Source organism: Austrofundulus limnaeus, unplaced genomic scaffold (genome assembly GCF_001266775.1).
Source record: "Austrofundulus limnaeus strain Quisiro unplaced genomic scaffold, Austrofundulus_limnaeus-1.0 Scaffold1460, whole genome shotgun sequence".
Lineage (NCBI taxonomy): Eukaryota > Metazoa > Chordata > Actinopteri > Cyprinodontiformes > Rivulidae > Austrofundulus > Austrofundulus limnaeus.
This window is the reverse complement of record NW_013953862.1, coordinates 1-22082: the sequence shown is the minus strand read 5'-3', so window position 1 is coordinate 22082 and position 22082 is coordinate 1. Positions and strand designations below refer to the sequence as shown.

Genomic DNA, 22082 nt, shown 5'->3' with positions numbered 1-22082 from the left:
CCCCCCCCCCCCCCCCCCCCCCCCCCCCGACCCCCGGCTTGCTTTGGACAGAGCCACAAAGCAGACACGTGGGGAGGGTTGAACCTGCTTGTAGATACTCTCATGTTTCCATTAATGTCCTTTATTGCTGATGCCACATGTGCTGCCCTTGTGTATATCCCAAAAAAATCAAAAAAACAAAAAAAATTGACTTTGTTTTTGGGTCGTTTACCTTTTTTTTTTTGTTTTCATCTAAGTTTGGGCTGATCGGTGAAGACAGAACAAGGATGCTTGTTTAGAAAAGGAAGCCCCCACATTGTACTTATTGTTTCAAATGTTGTATCTATACCAACGAGATGAACCCACCCCCCTCACCCCCCCTTCTTGTAGAATATTTTGTATTGCTCGCATTGTAAGACAGTGAGAGGACGGAGGTGCAATATGAAGAGAATTCAGCTACTGAATGGAACCTCAGCAACTGCCCATAGGGTGTCATATAATATAGATACATATAGATATATTTAAAGTAACATCAGTAACTTAATGTGAATGTACATAGTATTTAAAAAAAAGGTCCAAAAATGTAATTGCCAAATAACAAAAACCTTTAAAAGTTCAGAATATGATTTTCTCACAGTGCATTTGTTTTTTTCCAAAATTCTTCACCCGTTCATACGTTAAACATTTTTAATTTTTCCAAACAAAGGCTCACGGGGTTCTAAGTGGAGGAAACTCTTGGTGACGGAGGCAAATATCCAGCCTGCAGGAAAGGACTAAACAGAAGATTTAGGAATTCTTAAATATTTAGCTTTTATTTCCTTGATGTTTTTCCAGCTCAAGCACCATTAACTGCAGTGATCCTCTCGTCCTTATCATTCGCTGTTTAAAGGTACTCGCTGCAAAGTCATCAAGACAGGTCCAAAACAATCATGAAGTCCTATCGTGTTGTTAAATTAAAAGAATTATGAGCAAATTTAGGATTAAATGCAAACCACCACGTGTTTTCATTGTTAGCCATTAAGTTGTGAATTTGGTCGGAATTAAACTCTGTTTCTCCAAACTGTTAAATCATTACCACTTTAAAAGTGCTGAACTATCTATTTAAGCTACTATCAGGCTTATTGTTAAATTCTAACATTAAAGTTCAGCTAATTGACGGATTATGATTAGATTTTTTTTTCTAATCAAACTCAAATTGATAGGCTGCAGATTTCCAGGACAGGAGAGCAGCTTCACCCTTTTCAGTCTGTTTTTTTTTTCTTTAAGCCTTTCTCATTAAGTCCATTAATAACTTAGGTTAATAGCTTTTTTATTGATCCTTGTAAAACCCTACATGGCTGGCCTCATTTACACTTGGACCAAACTTAGGGGGAAAAACACATACTTGTTCCTTTTTAATCTGAAACAGATCTGTTTTTTTTTTTTTTGGACTAACTGAGACCTGAAATTCAAAAAGAAGATAAGCTGCAAGGTACCCCCCGCGTCTGTGTGTAGCATTTCTGTATGTTCTAATTACCGTGTTTTAGCGTCGACCTCAGTCCTGTTTTGTGTACCATGCCTCGTTTTCTCCTCTCACCACAAAAGGCTCCTCACTCCTCCCTTCCCTTCCTCTCATCTCTTCTTGACACTAGCTACCTCCTGTGAGCATACAGCTAACCACCAGGAGAGGCTGACCTGGTCTTTTAAAAAGCTGGGCTGAGAGCAGACATGGAGGGTCCCCGCTGAAAGGAACTGTCATCACTTGTGATGCGGAAAACTGACCAACGTGCTTGGATTTAAACACGGTTAAGTCTTGCTTATTACCAAACTGAACACAGAACCAACCACTACGTGCTATTTGTTGTAAAAGCACAAACCAAAGCACTTGTATGGCTGTAACTTTTAGTAAGATTAGAGCTCGACTAGCTACCAAAGTAGGGCTGCATGATGGTAGATAAAACTTGCATTAATATTGCAATAAACCCACATTTTCCTCACTTTCTCTTCGGTCATCACGGTCATCTAAACCAGGCGTGTGTGTCAAGGTTGGTGAGACTCTGTTGGATTGACCAAATATATTGTTAGCATGAAGAACATGAATGCATGGTACTTAATCTATGATAGATTTATTGCAGTCTAAACAGTCTTTTGCTATATTGATATCACACCTGCAGATATTTCGATATGCAGCCCTATACCAAAGTACCTGAAACACACACGCACTCCAGCGTTGAGGAAAGAAGAGACTGGTTGCATTTCAGACGTGTACATTTCTTAGCCAAGCAATCAAAGCGCTTGTTGACGATGTACTGAGTGGTGTAGCTCTACAACGGAAGCATCTGCTTTGAAAAAAGCCTGCGAACTGTGTGTTCTAACAAAGCCTTGCAGAGATAAAATATAAAAAAAATGAATGTGTGATGAGTGTGTGTCTGTGTGCTGGTTTGTGTGTTTTGGTTATAAAAAAACACTTTTTTATGTCTCTGTGCAAACTACTTGAAATATTCAGAGCTTTAATGAAACATCCCAGACGAACAATAGTGGCACATTGATTACAAAAAAATAAAATAAAGCAGCGGTTTTGTGTTTTTTTTAAACATCCGCATCAAAACAACAATGTGATGACAGTTCCATTCAGCTCTGAGGCTTTGTGTGTACCTCCTTGTCTGCGAGTAGACCCCTCTGATAAATTAAACAAAGCCAAACCCAACAGAACATTTAGAAATGACCAAAATACAAGAGAAAACAAAAACATAGCTGCAACTTTCTTCTGTGGATTTCCCTTTTGTTGAGGGTTTTGGTCTCTCTGCTCCAGGACTGTGTGGGATACGAGGCTGAAATCCTTAAAGCTGTCAAACTTTCCCTTCACGGGGGGAGTCCTCTCCTTCGAGTTTGTTTGCAGTCCGTGCTGCGGTTTCATTATTATTGCTCTTGTTTCCATATATTACAAACGGCAAATACATCAGGGCTCTGCGGTGATTGCCATCCAAGGGTCTCCTAAAAGTTTCTTTAACCGTGGGCAAAACAGAGAGAATGAATATCAGCAGGGCAGCGTTTGCCTCCCCCTGTCCCAACCTGTAGCTCTGCTGTGACGCTCCAGAGCTCATCTGACGCGATGGTGACACGTCCTTCCTGTCAAACAGGCTCCGATAAACAGAAAACTAAAGTGGCAAACGGTGGACATAGCACTCGTTTTCCAAAAAAAAAAAGAAAGAAAGAAAAAGAAAATCCATGGCTCAGGATGGTCTTCTTTAAACCTTTACATAAACTGAATAAAGTGTTTTCTATGTGTAGGGAAGCATTCTATACTGTATTGTGCAATACATTATTACAGAAAAAATATGTTACTGTAGGAAAGGTTTTGAGGTCTTTCCCACTTTGTTTCATACCCTTCCTCCTCCGACAGTCCTGTTGCCATTTTTAGATGAAGTGAACTGTGCCAGAGGAATTAAATTCTGATTTGTATTTATTTCTTGCATGCTTTCCTCCCTGTTGCTATACTGCTTTTTAACTGTTCGCTCTGTTGGATGTGTGAAGCTGTAAAACATTCTAATTCAGGTTATTGTCTGTGTTGAACAATGTAACTGTGTAATTAAAACATGAAATGACGTATTCACCGCTCCCATTGTTTGTTTGTTTTTTTGTCTCATTTAAATGAAGGATTGTTTTAAAATAAGAACTCCAGAATGAAAAGAAAAAAAATTCTCTGCTATTTAAATCAATACACGTTTCACCATAACGTACCACTCTCGGTTTTATGATGCCAATTAATATAAATGCATCAAAAACATTATGAAATATAGCCATTTTCTTTATGCGTCAGCAGACCCAGTGCGAAAGATATTATTGGTTTACGTATGAAAACTATGCTAATAATGCTTTTAAAAATGGATATAAAAACAATTTAAACAGTTCTAATATATATGCTGCTATTTTATTCATTTATGATTATTGTTTTTTAATAATTATGATAGAAATATTTCATTAGCAATTTATTGGCATTTAAACTGATGTCTGGAAATCATCTGGGGACTCTCACTTGATAATTCATAACCCATAAAGGGGTCTTGACCCAAACTTTTTGGCGTTTTATGTGACCTGTGAGTGCTTTAAAATTTAATTAATGTCTTCAAATAAGTGTATGCTGCTTTAGAGCCAGCATTAAATATAAACTACAATTTCCATAATGCATGTTATTATTTTACCTGCAAAATGATGGCAATCCATCACCAGGTGGAGGTGCACAGAGTTGAAAAGTCGAATAAATTTGTTGTGTAAAATCTCCTTTTCACAGCGTTTTTGCCAGCTACTTTGGTTGCAGCCAGTTGTACAAGAAAGTGGGAATTTCCCACTTACAAGTTGTGAATTTAAACTGGAACACCTCCTCTAGTGGGAATTCCTTGTTGGAAAGTGGAGGAGTCCAGAATTCAAAATGACAGCTACTCACCACAACTCAACAGGGAGTAAATCTCTCTTTTACTTTTAATAGTATTTCTGTATTATTATTTATTTCACATTTTAGTCAGTCATGCTGACTAAAATGCTGTTTCTATGCAGGAAATACTACATAGAGCCGCACAGTTGGTGCAATAAGACGAGGAATGTGATATTTCATGTTTTACAACTATAATGCTCATTTGGATCATGTGCTCTGTGAAAAGTAGTTTGACACGCTGATTTAAATGTACAAAACAACTCAACATGGATATTTTCTGGTCTATTGGAGGAATTCTGAGTATCGGATGAAAATGAAAGTTCGGGCGATCACCATCGCACAATATGAAACAAAAAAATCTATAAAACAATTTTATGTTTACATTTTTAATAATTCAGCTCAAAATACTTACAAGTTCATCACAAACCTCATTAAAGTTCTAATTCTAAGGTGTGCTGTTTTCATGTGTTGATGAATGTGGCCCCCAAACCCTCAGAGGGCCTAGATCCGGCCCTGACAGCTCGCCTCCATCCAGCATCACGGACACGTCACGTGCGCAGCATCACGTCAATCATTCCAGCGCGTGATGACGTCTCCCTTGCACACAGGTGGTATCTATTAGCTTACCTCATATGTCGCCTTTGTTCACCATCAGCTCATTTCCTTCCGGTGAGAGGGTTTCTTTGTAGCGGGTTTTTGTTTGTTGTTTTGTTCGTGGCGAAGCGCTGCGGTCGGTTTTTGCAGATTATTATGCCTGAGCAGTGAAGTGAGGATCATGGCGGAAAATCATCTGAACTACCGCTACGTTGAAAGCGAACGTTTTGCCGAAGACCCGGTGAGTTATCGAGGTTTTTATGGGCATGCTAAACGGCGCTGTGCGGCGTTAATGTTAACGTAGCGATTTTCACGCGGCGACTCACGCGAGCGCTAGCTAGCTAGTAACTAGCTACAGCAGTTAGCATCAGGCTACTGAGGACAATGCCGAGGCTGTGGGCCCAACCTGCAGCGTTTTGTGTTCAGGCTTTGTTTTGTTGTGCATTCCGTGGATTATTGCTTTATTTTTATTTATTATTTTTTAAGATGATTTAGTCGCTTTAAGACTGTTGCTTCATTCTTTAAACATCAAACGCTATGAATACTGGCTTCAAAACATGTGGCCGTTTAAGAAGGCCTCTCAATACTTTCACCATAAACATGCATTGGATATATCTTAGTTTTATTTATTTATTGTTACCAAACTCAGTTTGTGGATCTGAGACTTCCAGCAGAGCTTCAGTATTATATTCCTGTAGTGCATCAAAAATAATTCACATTTTGATAAATGCATTGAAAACAAATGTTTCCTCCTTTTCTTTTTTTTTTTAAAATGTATTTGCCCGTAACAAAAACCAACCAGTACCTGGATTGTCTTTATAGGGTTTATCTTCAAGAATGCAAACAGCTAGGAGGCCTTGATCAGAAGACATAAAGGGTCTTTAATGTCAGATTTATTACTTTGTATATCAAAAGAACATATTTAATTTTAATCCCAAACTTTACAGTAAACCAATGTTAAAAGATAACGGGGCTATGAGAGAGAAATAGGGTCTTTGTGATACTTCCAGAAGAGTTCTGGATTATGGATAAGAAAGGAGTCTTAGTTTAAACAGAAGCAGAGGCAGTTAGTCTAAATGTGACAACAAATTACTGTAGTTCAGAACACTATCGCCTAAATATGCCATTTTTTATTATCTTTTCATCTATTAGAAAATGTCTTTGTTGGATTTTAGTTCTCAAATTTTTAATTGGCTACTTTCTAACAAATTGCAGCTGGTGTGACGGGTGCCTTGGCTACTGAATATATTCTGTTTAAGTTCTGGTTTACTTTTTTTATTTTTATTTTCCTATCTCAGGAGTTGATGGCCATCAAAGCCAGGGTTCAGGAGCTGGAAATGGAAGAAGAGACTGAAAAACTTAAGGACGACGACGACCGATATGACATGGATGAGATGCAGCTCCAAACCAACAGCCCTCGACCTGGTGAGGCAGTTCAGGAGTTTTCTGCACAAACTTGTTTGTTTGTTTGTGCATCACAATACTGGTCGTGTTTTAAGAAGGGGCTCGGCATGAGAAATGTACATATTTGTGTAGCCAGGTTTGTAGTTCTGCAGCCTGAAGGCAGGCAAGCACATTCTTTGCCATCTGGCCAACACCTGGGACACTTTGCTGTGGTCACAACAGTGTTCACATGTGCCTCATCACTGCCCAATGAGACGAAGCAGCGAGCCGCAGAGAGCCAGAAGTGTCTGTTTTGCTGCCTGCGGTTATTATGTTTATTTTTTTTGGTTTCTGTAGATCTCATCTTTTTGTTCCTGTGGGCTCATTCATAAAACAGAAATGCAGTTAAAAGAGCCAGAATTGTTTTGTTTCAAACATCATACAAGAACAGATATATTAGAGGAAGTAATCGGTAAACGGGGACAATGCAACAGAGAAAAGCTTTCCAACTAGCAGTCAACAAAACTAGAGAAGCCTTGTGCATGATTTTTTTTAATTTTATTTCCTTTTCCATCACAGGACCATTCTACAATATGACTCCAGAGGAGCGGATGGATGCAGACAACAGATCAGTCTATGTTGGAAATGTAAGGCTTCTGTGTTTGTCACCTTATCGTGCATGGTTTTACAACTCTGGTCTGACACGCTGAATACACCACAGGTAGATTATGGTGCTACTGCAGAGGAGCTGGAGATCCATTTCAACGGCTGTGGTCCTGTGAACAGAGTTACCATCTTGTGTGACCGCTTCTCCGGTCATCCCAAGGGGTAGGTTTTATTTAGTTTTTTTTTTTTTTAATATATACAGATGCTTACAGGGTAAAAGTATTCCGGTGTAATTGTTTTGCTTTTTTCTTTGTCCTTCACAGCTTTGCTTACATCGAATTCTCTGATCGGGACTCTGTGCAGAGTGCTGTTGGTTTGCATGAGACGGTGTTCAGAGGAAGAGTTCTCAAGGTAACATTTACTGAACTTAAGTCTTGAGCAGCAGTAAAGTCATTTGGTGTATCAGAAGCATCTTTTGTTTGATTTTTTTATTTTTTTGCTAAATGTTTTGGGGGAAAGCTTTACCTTATTGGTAACATGTATAAACAAAGCTACTGTCTGTGCTTGACAGCAAAAAATGGCTTTGAGGTGATTTGAGCCTGAGATTGTTTACAAAGGCTATAGATTTTATTCTGTTTGTTTTTTATTTTATTTATTTATTGATTTATTTTTTTTGGAGGGGGTAATCACTAGTTTCCAAACTTAAATATTTTCTATATCAGTGGTTCCCAAACGGTATGAACTTCTTGCTGGGGGACCCCCCCTTGCAAATCCACAAACTGTTTTAAACACTGTATACCCTCTGGGGAAAAAAATAAACAAAAAAAAATACAAACTGCTTATAATAACAGAAATCAAACCTCTAGCTTGAAAAATTGTACTTTAAAACATTCACTTTTGTTTTAAAACATTTATTAGATTTATTTTTGCATTTCTTTCCCCTTATCTTCCCTCCAGCTTTCTGAGACACCCCACCCAGGGGGTCGCAGCCCCCATTTTGAAAAACACTGCTCTATATCACTCTTTTAGCTGAGCTGCCAGATCGTGTTTAAAAACTTAATTTAGTCCTTCAGTATACAAGTTTGTGTGAAATGTTGTTTAAATGTACTTGATGTGTCTACAGTTAATCTCCTCCTGAAGGTTTAAATCCTGTACACTGTCAGGTGTCCATTGAATTCCAATTAGCACATGCAGGTCGTCAGACTTTACAAGGAACAAACATATTTGCTACACCGAGGGGTCTGGGTTGTCCTTGAAATAAAATGAAATGCTCACTTTTTGTTTTTCACTCCCTTTTATTATTTCTAAAAAATGAATGCAAACTCTTCTGGCTCCCAGGTGTTGCCCAAGAGAACCAACTTCCCAGGAATCAGCACCACAGACCGCGGAGGACACAGAGGCGGCCACTCCAGAGGCAGGGGGCGTGGTTACCGTCCTCCCAGATACCAAAACAACTCGAGAGGCAGATTCCGGTACCAGTCGTCCAGACCTCAGCACCAATCTCCCCACCCTTATTATGGAGGATCGTCTGTGGGAAAGAGACAGTGGGGACACATGGACAACCACGAACAAACTGCAAAACGCTACCCGTGTCTTCTTCTCATCACACCACCGTCAGAGGAAGTGGGGACAGTGTCGAGTGGACAGAACTACGCACAGCAGCGCTAACGCTACCCACAATTCATCTCTGCGGGGTGGGACTGATTTTAACCTGTAAATTCTTTTAGGTATTGATTTTACCCTGTGATGTGCCGAGTTGACCCGTGTCAACTGTTCATCCGGGTGAGTTGTGACAAAGGTTGACTGAGGTCAGGTTTGTTGCTGTGAATGCATGGGACAGTCAAGTTATTCAGCTGCTGCTTCTGTTTTTACTAAGTGATGGGAATGTTGTGTGTTGCTGTCTGTAATATTTAAACATCCCTATGTGTACCTTATAAAGTCTTTGCTTTGTGATTTAAATAAAACAATGATTCAGTGCTCAAAATAAACACGTAGTCATGTTCGGCAATACTTAAGTTTATTCACGATTTCAAAACACAAGGCAACATAAATGAAAAAGGGTGGTCAGTACAGCGGATCTTCATCAAAGCGGGTGAGGAAAGAGGTGATCAGCCAGTTTGTACCATCATTCCAGACACAATCCCATTAAAAGCCCTGGGAGGAAAAAAATAAGTTTGCTATTGTCTTTAGTACATTTTATATTTAAATATAAACAAGACAAACTTACTTGGACTGAATTGGATCCCCAGGATTGTAGAAGGGGTTGCACATTACATCAGTGAAAGAATTGTGCAATTTTCTGAACATCTGAAAGAAATACAAGGGATATGAATAGTTTTATATTAAATTTTAAGGTTTTTTTTTTTTTTTGTAATATGAATAAACTAAAGTACATGGGTAAAATGTGAAAATCAAAAATGTAATTGAAAGCTACTTATCTGTTTCTCTTAAATGCAAGAGATGTATATGTTTCAGATATGTTTCACAACAAAAATAAATTGCTGAATTTAGTAAAGATATTCAACGCAAAATAAAATTTGTTAAATTCAAAGTAAAAACCGTGGTCTGCATTGCAATGTGTTCACCTGAAACTACTTACACTCCTTATTTCATTGTCCCGCAATGATGTATTCGATGAGTCGACAACAATCACAAATTTCACCTTGGAGTTGGTTACATACCCATATCTGTTTCCTGCAGTCAAGGATATTTGGCCATTTAGAAAACTTGATTGCCCATCCCTCATATCCAGGGCCTCAACTGCTTCAACAAAACATTTTATATCTAAGGATTCTGCATTTTTTACTTGACAAAACATAAATACATCTGGTTTAACAGAGGTTATTTTATCTTTATACTAGTGGATTAATAGTTGATTCCATTTGCTAAAACTCAGTGACAAGAAAATGGTTTGTTTAAAACACAAGTCTTTACCACATAGTCATGAAGGATACACTTTATAGTCTTCAGTGGGATACAGCAGTCCCAGATAAAGCTCCCTCTGGTCTCCTATGGACTTCCCCACTGCAGAGATCTTCTCCTCCACCACATCTAGAGAGGTGTGTACTGTGTAGTGAAACTTCAGCTCATTTTGGGTGGGTACACTGCGAATATACAGTGGGTAGTTCTAACAAAAAATCAGAAAGTAAAACAGACAAAGAAAACCTGTTAAAAGCATTAAATCTAATACGTTTTGGCAGAAGATAGTAGTGCTAACACATTTAGCATTTTTGTTATGTTTTACCTGAACATTTTTCAGCTATAAAAACAACCTGACAATCAGCTCAAAAAAACCATAGAAACTATTAAAACGTTATAATGTCAAATATGTATAAATGTTTGTATGAAACGGGTAGTTTAACAAGCAATCATTACCTCTTTAGCGATAACTGCTATGCACACCGCCATGTTAGTTGTGTCCGTTCTGTCAGCTGATGTCACGTGACACGATGCGTTCAGGCGCTCACGGAAAAACGAGCATCAACTTGAATCTGCTTACATTTTTTGGCTTGATTTAAAATGTTTGCATTATATTATCAGTATTTTTTTAAATCGCGAGTCATATAGTTCTACAGGTAACGTGAGTTTAAATTTTCACTTTGATATTTTAATTATGTGTCGTTATTTCAATCTGATTGCAAATCTTATTGACACAAGTTTAAAAGTTTATCAGCGGTTGCTAAATGCTACACAGATAAAACTATCTACTAACTTAACAAATTTCGACAGTAAGGAAATGTTTAAATGAATTAAAGCTTTAAATTAATTGTTGAAAATATTTTATTTTTTTATATTCTTATGCGGAAGTGCTGCACATGAAGGGAACTTGAAAGCAAAATAGAAAACTCTTCCTGGATGCGCGTGCTCATATGACCACAGCAGCGCAGTGAGATGTCCGCGCCAGCTTTAATTCTCCTAAGTTTATTAATATGTTATTCTTTGGCAGAGACGATTTCAAATGTTTCACCTCCAAACATTATCATAATGCTTATGGATGACGTAAGATATTTCCTGTTTGTTTGCTTAAACTTCATCACAAAAGCTCTGACTTTGACTTTTATTTAAGGCACCAGGGACAGCTGTTTTCTCCATCAGCTCGTTAATAAGTTGACTGGCTTCCTGTGTTTTTCAGATGGGTTGGGGGGACTTGGGGGTGTTGGGTCAGCCCTCCAAAGAGACCCCCAATCTGGACGCGATGGCAGCTCAGGGCATGCTCTTCACCAACTTCTACACAGCCAACCCACTGTGTTCCCCATGTGAGTCAGCAGAAAGCTTCATAAAACAGCACTTCCTGTGTCATCTCAGCCCTTTTCCTAACTCCTTAATGTGTGCTGGTTACTCCACATTGACATGAATCATTTATGAGTTTTTAAAAAATGTAAAAGTACAAATTTACTGCTGAGTTTTTGTGGGAAAAAAAAAGTGTGGCACAGTAAAGGGCTGAAACAAACGACTAATAACAATTAATATAAAAAATACAGACTGCAGTTTGATTTATTTAGTCCTTACATTTAATTTAAAACTGTTAAAGAACAACATAAATCTTGAGCGTAAGAGTTTTTTATTATTTTTTTCCTCTGGTTCAGTGATGGGGCCCTTTAAAAGTCTTACATGAGATGCTGTGATAAACAACAACATCTCAACAACTCATCGTCTGAGATTCATAAACAAACAAATAAACTACGGTCACTCTGCAGTTCTGACTGCTCTTGTCGTTGCAGTTTTGTTTACCACAGTGCGCATTCTGTTTATTTTTATTGCCTTTTGCCACATAATGCAGGCAAACATGTAACTCTGTGCGACTGCATCAGTTGTTTTATGCATTAAAAGCATAAAAATGTTGTGATTTTCATTTTAACCTCTTCCGATCGGGATAAGTTGTTCTCTGTTAAAATTAAATAAATAAATTAACATAAAAAAAATCCTCAAAAGAAAATAAAAATGTGTCCACAGCCAGAGCTGCTCTTCTCACCGGGAGGCTGCCGGTCAGAAATGGTTTCTACACCACCAACGCTCACGCCAGAAACGGTAAACTCTCATTTATTTAATTTCCGGTTCATTTGCAGGGGAAAAAGTCATGAAGTTTTGAATAATACATACAGTACTTGATTAATATGTATATATTTTTTGCCTTATTTGTAGCATATACACCCCAGGAGATAGTGGGGGGAATCTCCAAAGATGAGATCTTGTTGCCTCAGTTGCTGAAGAAAAAAGGTTATGTCAGCAAGATAGTCGGCAAGTGGTGAGCTCCTTACCTCTACGTTTGTTTAATGTTGTCAAAGATCAAAGATGGAAACATTATCTGATTTATTCTGTTTTATTTAAGCCTTTTTTAGCCCGGCAGGATATTACTTATTCTTATTTACAATGCTAGCCTGAAGYGAGAAGGGAAAACAAACAAACTATACAATTTCAATGATAAAAAGGGCATAAAAGTGCTATATCAAAACACAATAGCTAAAAAAAGTTGAATCAGAAAATCACTTCACATATCTAGTGGTGGAAATCTTTTATTATCTCACAATTCACTTCAATTCACTTCGATTCAGTTCTGATTTTTCAGACCATGATTCAGTTCAAAATCGATTATTCTGATAATGTGAGCCCATTTTATTTGTATTTTTTCTTCTGTTGTGTACGGAGTTTATTTTGTTTTTAAATGAAGTTAATAAATTAAAAATAAATAAATAGATTTGTCGTGTTCCCAAAGTGCGTCATGTTCATTTTTGCAAACCTCGCACACAGTGAAGCTCAGGTCAAACTCAGACTCATTCGTTCAAAAACAAAATGAGCCCAAATCGTTGCCTTTAACGAAGACGGGGCCGGTTGAATCTCTCTTTCCTCCATTTTTGTAGTTTCCTCTTTATTTTGGTGCTTTCAGCGCATCCGTACGCTCCAGAACCAGCTGCATGTTGATGTCAGGACGTCCCGTAGTTGCAATATGGAGGCTGACAGCCACTGGATTTGCTTTATTTTTAATTTTTAAATTGGAACGTTTTAAATCGATTCTGAATCATTGTAAATGAGAATCACAATTCTGATGGAAAAAAAAATTTTTTTGGTCTCTAATATCATCATTAGGTGGTAAAACTTTTTAACGTATCACTAAAGAAAGCTTTTAAACCACTTTTAAAAAAGAGAAACAGAAACGACCGCAGTAAAGCTTAGTAAGTTATTAGAAGCAGCATAAGCAAAGGACCTCGTACTGTAGAGGGATTTAAAACAATAAGAGATGGGATCTCTCATGCAGAAGTAGAAAAGATGATTGAGCCACACATGTTATAAAGGATCKTTTCCATCCAGCCTTAGAATGTACAACTGTGACCCATCATACCGACACGAGGATTAAGTCAAATTTGGCCAAAATGACCTAATCACATTTTCTGAGTCCTGGCTTTAAATGTACATTTTGACACCTGGATCAGAGATACAGTATATGGTTACAACGATACATTAATATTTGGTCTGAATCCTAATTTTATGTAATTTTAATGAGGAATTTTAGTATTTGAATATTGAGATTTCCCAGCTGGAAAGAAAAAAAAACTTTGCTAGCTCACTCAAAAAAATTGTAACTGTTTTTCCTCAAAATCTTTTTGTTGTTGATGTTGTTGCTACTCAAAAAAGTGCTACAAAAATTTTAGGTTTATATTTCAGACATTTCATTTAAATGATACATCGATAAGGAATTTATTCATTTTTGCAAAGTTTGAATCAAAACACTATGTCTGCCTGTTTCTCCACATCCCACTTTTAGACTTTGTCCTTGTTTTGAGATGATGGGTCACYTATGCATTTTGGCTCGTTTTTGTGCAGCATTGCAAGGAAACCKATTAAATGCTGACACGTCGTTGCAGCAGTTCACAAAACACTTAACAAGTAGAACTTCTATTCAGTCGGTGTAAAATACAGGAACTTGTGCAAAATGTATGTCTGTTTTCATTTTAGGTTCTAAATGTATCGATGCTTAATGTTCTAGATATCTTGCAGCCCTAACAGAAAACTTTGCTGTACCGATTGTGTTGTGTTTGAGACTTTTTTTTTGTTTCGTTTTGTTACGTTTTGTTTCGTTGCAGGCATCTGGGCCACCGACCACAGTACCTTCCTCTAGAAAATGGTTTTGATGAGTGGTTTGGTTCACCAAACTGCCACTTTGGTCCCTACGACGYCATCAGCAGACCCAACATCCCCGTTTACAACAACTCTGAGATGCTTGGAAGGTAGCAGCAAACACAGAAACAAGAGATCTAAAATCTATAGAAGTCAGGTTTTTTTGTCTTAAACGTGACTCTGTCGTAAAGTTAGTTTTTTTTTTCTGCTTCTCTGGATGAGTTGAGTGCTCCCCTGCACACCCCCAAACCCCCACATCCCATTTCCTCCTCTGTACCAGCTGGGCTTGTGTATTCCATTTTCCGCCCATTTGTTTTCCCCCAAACAGCCATATGTGTATTCAGGGTCACTGGAACTGGCAGCCGGGCGTGTTTTTCGCTTAGCCGTGGGTTTAATCAGCACTGCATACCTGGGCCCTGGACAGGAACACACACACACACACACACAGAGATGAAGGCATGAAGACACAGAGACACACACGCCCTCCAGAGACGGCAGGTTGCGTTGTCTGAGTGTGAGGACACCTGGATGAAGTGAAGCATGAGAAAAAGATTTCTGTCACTGCTTCTCGGCTCGCAGCGGCARGCTTCAGTAGCGCCTCATAACAGTTCCCGCTGCTCGGCTTTGCCGAGACTTCCCACAGATGTCTTTCGCCAAAATATCCAGTCAACAGGTGGAAAATAAATTTGCAAACATTGTCCTAATGATATTTTCAGCAGGAGCTTTTATTCTGTTTAAGAAGAGAGGAAGTGACATGCATTATCTGAACTGAAGATCCGTCACATCACTTCTTTTTAAAGTCTCACACAGATGTAAGTTGTGTGATAAGGAAAAATGTGGTGTAATTTGTCTTGTGGTTTTTTGGTTTGTTGTAACAGTTTCTTATCTACAACGGAGTATTAGGGCCACACAATGAGATTTTTTTATTATTATTACGAGAATAAAGACATAATTTTATGAGAATACAGTTGTAATATGAGAGTAAAGTGGTATGAGAATAAAATAATATGAGAATAAAGTTGTACTATTATGAGAATAAAGTTGTAATATTATGAGAACAAAGTCGTAATAGTATGAGAATAAAGTCTAAATTTTCTGAAAAAAAGTCATAATATTGTGAGAATAAAGTTGTATGAGAATAAAATAATATTATGAGAATACAGTTGTAATATGAGAGTAAAGTGGTATGAGAATAAAATAATATGAGAATAAAGTTGTACTATTATGAGAATAAAGTTGCAACATCATGAGAAAAGTCGTAGTACAAGAATAAAGTCACATGAGAATAAAGTCGTAATATTGTGAGAATAAAGTTGTAATATTACAAGAAAAGTTGTAATATTATGAGAAAAAAGTCATAATATTACGAGATTAAAGTCGTATGAGAATAAAGTCGTAATAGTATGAGAATAAAGCTGTAACATTACAAGAAAAGTTGTAATATTATGAGAAAAAAGTCATAATATTACGAGATTAAAGTCGCATGAGAATAAAGTCGTAATATGAGAACTTTTACACGAAAACGCAATCTAACCCCTGCATTAAAATGAGGAATGTTGAGCAACTTGTGAAGTTGTTCTTTAGTATCAGCGTAAAGAAATACTTAATCTTTTAGCACATTAGCATCAAATTATCAGTAGCAGGACTTTGAAACGATTGCAAACGACTATATGATAAACTGAAGCCATTTTGTTATTAATGGCTGCATTATCAGATTTAGTCGTCACATAATTTGGATGAAAGCATATATTGACCCAAAAGTCTTTGCAGATTACTTAAATGACACACATTGCTGTCCACAGCAGGTGTGAGGAAAATGAGGAGGAAATGAGGACAAATCAGGAACAGAAAAAGGACATGTCATGAAAGATTATGACTTAATTCTCGTAATATTATAACTGAATATTAATACTTTGTCATACTTATCATCAAACACACCTTGTAAGAAATCAAACTGCCCAGTGGCTTGTATATGCCAAAGTTTGGAACAAAGATCTTCTACAATCTGTCCACACTTTGAACATGTGTGGAGGATGACTCTCAGCTACTACCACACCACATTTAAGCTTAACTTCTATAAAACTAAATAAGTTGTAACCCTTTAGTTGGGTTCTAAATAAAGTGGAACTGCGATGCTTTGGTCTGAATTCCACCTTATTGCAACTGCACAAGCCCCGCCCATTTTCTGGGGTGTGTCTAAGATCCAAAAAATCCAAACGAGGAGCTTTACACCCCGCTTACCTCCAGGTTCTAGATCWGCCCATTCTAGTTTGATAGAGGGGTTTATGACAATTTAGCAGAAACATTTTATTTACAAATTAATTAGGAGATGTCAACAAGGGAAGACTTGTCTGACCCAGAGGCAGAGGAGAACGAAGATAATGAAACTGTAGTTGGTAAGTCCAAACTTATTTAGAAATTTGGTCTCAAATACTGACATAATAGTTCAGAAAAACATCCTTCAGATCCTTAAACAATCTTAAGAGCGTTGAATTCATCGATCCAAAAATAAGGCCTTAATTAGACTTAAAATGTTTAAATCAATCAGAAAATAAAAAAATGTTAACACACTGATTGTAATTCATCTCAAATATTGAAATAATTGGTAAAATGTATTTATTTATTTTAAATAATTTACTGAATGCCTTTTGCACCTAGTTGTTTTGTGTTAAAATAAACATTTGGGTAAAATTTGTTACAAACTTTTCCCCATTTGAGTTTATTGTGAAACTGGTCTTAAATTTCATTTCAAGTGGCATTAAAAAGGTCTTCAATTTAACTTGCCTTGAACTGTGGGAACCCTGACATCATGGAAAATAAAGAAAACTGAATTGGTTGTAAAATATGAGCCAAACAGAATATAAAGCTATCTACACAGCACCTGGAGAAACTAAATTAAAATTTTCTGCACTTCTAGAGACTCCAAGTAGACAACAAAATGCATTTATTGGCTAAAAAGTGGATTTTTGCAGGATATGTCCTCTTTAAGAAAAGATGAGTTGTAGGTGGACATTCAGTGATTCCTTTCAGAGTTTCAGTTAAGTTTGTTCTGTGGTTCGAAAGATATTTGTTGCTGTTAATCAAACACACAGACAATAACATGATCATCAGCCTTTTACAGTGGTAAGTGATAAAAATCATGCTTTTTACACTTTTAACTGTTACTATAAATGCTGGCCCAAATTTCTTTTCTCTTTTTTTTTGGATTTTATTTTTTAAAATGTTAATAGAACATTGAACCATTTTTGTTATACAGTATTTAACGCTCAAATTCTCATTTAGTTCAGCCATTGAAAATCCCTAATGGGTCACCCTCTAAGTCTAGGTTCTAAATGGTGTCAACTTGTTTTCCAGGTACTTTGAGGACTTCAAGATCAACCAGAACACGGGAGAATCAAACCTCACACACATGTATTTAATGGTAGGTGAATGTTTGACTCAGATCAGCTGGGACTTTTATTAAAACATCCGTTTTTATATAAAATACACAARGGGTTTTAACTCACATAAACATAAAGGCACAAAAACAAATTTTCCACTTTTAAAAAATGTAGTTTTATGTTTTATTATAATGATGCTTTCACCAGCCGAGGTGGATTATTGACCTTTTTATACTCTGSTGATGATTCTCTGTCGCCGACATCAGTCTGTCTGATTATGTTCTTAACAGGATCAAAAGCAGCACGCTGAGACACACGGCATGCTTGAGAAGTGTAATTTGTCTTCACATTAGGAGGATGGGTCTGATGTGTGCAGCTTTTTAAAGCTCATGTTTGTGTGGCTTTGGAAGCTCAYTTGGTTTCAGCTGAGAAGTTGTTTCAACGATGACACAAAAAGGAAAAAATGCATTTGTGCTTTTTGATTTRTGTTCCTAAAATCAATAGAAATATAGGTATTTCATGTAAAAAAAAACACAGTCTAATTTTACACTAAATGTTTAGTACTTTTTTATATTTTTTACATAACCATCAGAAAAAGTAATGTATAATAGAATATAACTATGAGATTTTTCAGCTCTCACATCAAATTAAATCAATAAAATCAGTTCAATTTCAAGTAACTTGTTAGTAACTTCCATCTTTGTGAAGTTTATATTGTGTTTTTGTTTCATATGTCTACAGTTAGGCTGATAACTATTCATATTACTGCTAAATAATTATTTGTTTTTGTTCTTTTGTTCAGTTTAAAAGTAACTTTGTACATAAATGTTTTATTGAAAACTAATATCTYCATTAAAATTTATGACCCACTGTGCTTTTTCCTGCAACTTCAAGCGTGTAAATGCAAAATATTAACAGTCTTTGTTCCACCAGTGGGCAAAAAGGGTGCAGTTTCTGCCTTTAAACGTTTTCAAACATTACCAGGGGCTTTTATTTTGGAAACTAGGGTGTCAGACAACTTTCTCTAGTTCCTACCTTTAGTTTGACACACTTACAAAAAATAATAAAAAATGTTGAAAGGCTTTTTTAAGGAATTTTAGGGGCAACTGGATTTAGTTATATTACAAAAAAATAAAATAAAAGATTTATGGTTCTTTTTATCAATGTGATGATTTGATCAAACAAAAACTGGCCTTAAAGTCAGGATGAGATGAAGTTATTATAAATGCAGATAAAACATCAGCTTCTAATCTTATTGTTTACCTTGTTTTTTAGCTAAACGTCCTGTTAAAACAACTTGAATGAGAATTTTTTTGTGAATATGGGAAGAAAAATGTGGATGAACAGTGTAATAACAGTTTGTCCTTCCTCCCACGTCTGCAGGAAGGTCTAGATTTCATCCTTCGCCAGGCCAAAGCCAAACAGCCCTTCTTCCTCTACTGGGCAGCCGATGCCACCCACGCCCCCGTTTACGCCTCCAAACAATTCTTAGGGAAGAGCCAGCGAGGCCGGTAGCTCCTGCTTTACTTTACTGACTCCTTATTGACACAAGGACCTGAACATGCATCATTTCATACTTTCTTAAAATTTTTAAATTACGATTGTGTCCATACCCCCAGTTATGGAGACGCTGTGATGGAGCTGGACTTCAGCGTGGGTCAGATCCTAAAAACGCTTCAGAGTCTGGGAATAGAAAAGAACACATTTGTCTTCTTTACTTCGGACAACGGAGCAGCTCTAATGTCTGGTCCAAAAGCAAGTAGGTACTTTTTTTTCCTCCCACATATCAGCCATTTGATTCACTTTCTGCTTCTTTGTTGTTATAAAAAGAGATATGGATCTGATTCCTCAGGTGGCAGCAACGGGCCCTTCCTCTGTGGGAAGGAGACCACATTTGAGGGGGGCATGAGGGAGCCCGCCATAGCCTGGTGGCCTGGCAACATCCAGGAAGGGATGGTAAGTACGCCTCTGTGCTGTAATGCTGTGATACCACGTTTTTCAAACCAAAAAAGTACTCATAAATGCCTTTATACTGCTCGCAATTACTTAGAAAATTTGAGGGGCTTACTTTTCCTGTGAAATCCTTAAACCAGGAGTGTTAAACTCATTTTCACTGAGGGCCACATGAGTGTTACAGCAGCCCTTAAAGAGCCAGTTGTAATTAGCTTTGATGTGTTTAACTTTGACTAAACTCGAAACATCACGTTCATCGTCTCATTGCTACAATTGAGCATCGCTTACAAACAATAACTGAGCTCTACCTGGTATTTCCTGCATAGAAACAGCATTTAAACAGGTCCTCTTATAAACACTGGAAAATCCGTGTACGACTGACTAAATGTGAAATAAATAATACAGAAAAACTATTAAAAGTAAAAGTAAGAGAGTTTTACTCGCTGTTGAGTTTTGGTGAGTAGCTGCCATCTTGAATTCTGAATTCTCCCACTTTCCGACAGGGAATTCCCATATATAATCAGCATGCKTTATGGGAGATGTAGTTTATGGTCACTGCTGGCTTTGAAGCAGCTTTTTTTAAAGTCATTAATGCAGGCCTGTTCAACTAAACTGCTCAGGGGGCTGCAGTTAGTCAAAGCTGAGGGGCTGGACAAGTAGTAATATCTTTCACCTTTTTAAATGTGTCTAATTTGTTGCTTTGAATCATAAATTTAAAATTTACAAATGACATAAAATCTATTCTTTATTAAATTATTATTATTACTATAATAATAATAATAATAATAATAATAATAATAATGCTTTAGGTTTATGTAGCGTTTTTCCAGACTCTCAAAGATGCTTTACAATTTCATTCATCATTCACACACTGATGATGGTAAACTACAATGTAGCCACAGCTGCCATGGGGCAGACTGACAGAGGCAGGGCTGCCATCATGTGCCACAGGCCCCTCTGACCACTATCAGTAGCCAAGGTGGGTGAAGTGTCCTGCCCAAGGACACAACGACACACAGGGTTCATGCAGGGTCTTAAACGGTCTAAAGAAATCTGAAATTTGAAAATCAAAATTTTAGGCCTAAAAAAGTCTTAAAATGGCCAGATTTTCATGCAAGTTCTTAAATTTAATTTTGTCAAGTCTTAATTTTTTTTACTTTCGATCATTCCTGAAAAGCGTTGGCTGCATAAATAAACAGAGTAAAGCGCTGTAATCAGAGGTTGACTCGATCTGTCCTTATGAAGTGCTTAGTTGGCTACCGGTCTCAGTCTGTGGTTAAACTACAAATCCTGTGCTAACTGCAGGCAAGAAATGTCACAGTTTACTTCATGTTTTCAACGTCTTTGCCGCTACAGCCCCCCGCTTGTTCACCTGCCCAAAAAACAAAGAAGTTCAGTCATGTCCACTGCTTGTTGTTTAAACATGGGATATGTGTTTTCAATGAGACTTGGCTTGATATCTGTGATTTTTGCACTCTGTTTGAAGCAGTCCACAGCAGTCGATATGAAGGTCTCATCGATATGACCGTTTCATTAAAATAATTCAGTGTTCTTGTATTAAAATAAAATATTCTTTAATAGCTAAAATGACAGCAATAAAATGTTTCTATGTTAAAATTTCTGGGACCATTTGAATGTTTCTGTTAATGCGTCAGTTTGGTTTTAAATGTCATTTCTAATGGTCTTAAAAGGTCTTAAATTTAACTTATTCAAACCTGTATGAACCCTGAGAACTGGGGATCAAACAGCAYCCCCTTGTTACAGGGCGACTCCCTTAACCACTCCGCCACAGCCCCCAAATAAATWAAGCAAATAAATAAATATATAGAAAACATTTTTTGGGGGGGAGAACCCCCATCAGCTGACCAGACAGAAGTCGCCTGTGGACCACATTTGGCCCACAGGCCTTAAGTTTGACAAGTGCCTTAAACAAATCAGGACAAAAGTAGTCTTTTCCAAAAATRTAACATTGGTGAGCTGTGAGATTGTAGGGAAGCTCAGATCGGAACATTACCCGGCAGCAATTTAAAAAATTACCTCTTCCCAAAGACAGACTGTTTCCTTCTGCTGCAACTTTAAACTTGCCCGTGTGTTGGTATTTTACATGTTTTATCTAATTACTTGTGTTGAAACTGCTGGATTTTGTTCCTCCACTTGATAACGTTGCAGAGCATAATTTGCATTTGCTTAATTTGACATTGCTCCTCCTCCACCATCTGACTGCTCGACTCAGATGTGAGCGTCACGCTGCAGTAAAGTCGTACTGGAACTATTTCACGAGTAGGAACACACGCAGGATCAGACAGATACCCGTATTAAGTTTCAGTGCGTCCATATTTGAAGTGTCAACAAAAACAAGTCCATCTGTAAGGCTTTCACTGGAGACCTTTTCTATTCTTTTCTTTTATTATTTTTTTCCTTTATGATCAGCGTGTAAAACTGCACCAGAGGCAGAAACTGCACGCAGGATGGCGAATCAGGTTTCGAATACATGAATGCATATTTCACTAATCCTGTTCTTTAAACAATTGTTGTTGTTGTTTTAGTTTGTGTGTCGTTTCCCATTTTACATGTGCACTTCTGTGATCAAGTGGCACAATTAATTTGGTGACTGAGCACAACTTCTATCAGACAATTAAAACACTCAGAAACACTGAAAAGAC

At 37.3% G+C, this 22082-nt stretch overlaps 3 protein-coding genes across 3 annotated transcripts; 2 read left to right on the top strand and 1 right to left on the bottom strand.

Moving 5' to 3' along the window:
- Nucleotides 1-4968: 4968 nt before the first annotated feature.
- Nucleotides 4969-8961, top strand: LOC106535461 (PABPN1 like, cytoplasmic). The gene is made up of 6 exons (XM_014032468.1): nucleotides 4969-5225; nucleotides 6283-6409; nucleotides 6947-7014; nucleotides 7089-7195; nucleotides 7297-7384; nucleotides 8312-8961. Exons 1-6 carry the CDS (start codon nucleotides 5166-5168, stop codon nucleotides 8639-8641), a joined length of 780 nt encoding a protein of 259 aa, XP_013887922.1. The 5' UTR covers nucleotides 4969-5165; the 3' UTR covers nucleotides 8642-8961.
- A 12-nt stretch (nucleotides 8962-8973) lies between these two features.
- On the bottom strand, nucleotides 8974-10452 carry trappc2l (trafficking protein particle complex subunit 2L). Its single transcript, XM_014032469.1, has 5 exons — nucleotides 10349-10452; nucleotides 9928-10100; nucleotides 9573-9660; nucleotides 9201-9280; nucleotides 8974-9127 (listed from the first exon to the last, which is right to left on the bottom strand). The coding sequence occupies exons 1-5, from the start codon at nucleotides 10379-10381 to the stop codon at nucleotides 9082-9084; spliced, it is 420 nt and encodes a 139-aa protein (XP_013887923.1). The 5' UTR covers nucleotides 10382-10452; the 3' UTR covers nucleotides 8974-9081.
- A 388-nt stretch (nucleotides 10453-10840) lies between these two features.
- LOC106535460 (N-acetylgalactosamine-6-sulfatase) lies at nucleotides 10841-19422 on the top strand (the record flags this gene model as incomplete). Its single annotated transcript, XM_014032467.1, is given in 9 exon segments — nucleotides 10841-10972; nucleotides 11106-11229; nucleotides 11927-12001; nucleotides 12116-12218; nucleotides 14053-14196; nucleotides 17441-17507; nucleotides 18850-18977; nucleotides 19086-19225; nucleotides 19319-19422. Coding segments are annotated over 9 exon segments (993 nt in total), but the record flags the coding sequence as incomplete, so codon positions are not given.
- Between the last annotated feature and the right edge of the window lie 2660 nt (nucleotides 19423-22082).

What these genes read in the sequence shown, in the direction of transcription:
- LOC106535461 (XM_014032468.1), top strand. Translation starts at nt 5,166, where the DNA reads ATGGCGGAAAATCATCTGAACTACCGCTACGTTGAAAGCGAACGTTTT. An exon ending in GATCAGTCTATGTTGGAAAT is followed by an intron (nt 7,015 to 7,088) that starts GTAAGGCTTCTG and finishes AATACACCACAG; the next exon opens with GTAGATTATGGTGCTACTGC. An exon ending in TTCTCCGGTCATCCCAAGGG is followed by an intron (nt 7,196 to 7,296) that starts GTAGGTTTTATT and finishes TGTCCTTCACAG; the next exon opens with CTTTGCTTACATCGAATTCT.
- trappc2l (XM_014032469.1), bottom strand. Translation starts at nt 10,381, where the DNA reads ATGGCGGTGTGCATAGCAGTTATCGCTAAAGAG. An exon ending in GGGACAATGAAATAAGGAGT is followed by an intron (nt 9,281 to 9,572) that starts GTAAGTAGTTTC and finishes TATTTCTTTCAG; the next exon opens with ATGTTCAGAAAATTGCACAA. An exon ending in GGGGATCCAATTCAGTCCAA is followed by an intron (nt 9,128 to 9,200) that starts GTAAGTTTGTCT and finishes TTTTCCTCCCAG; the next exon opens with GGCTTTTAATGGGATTGTGT.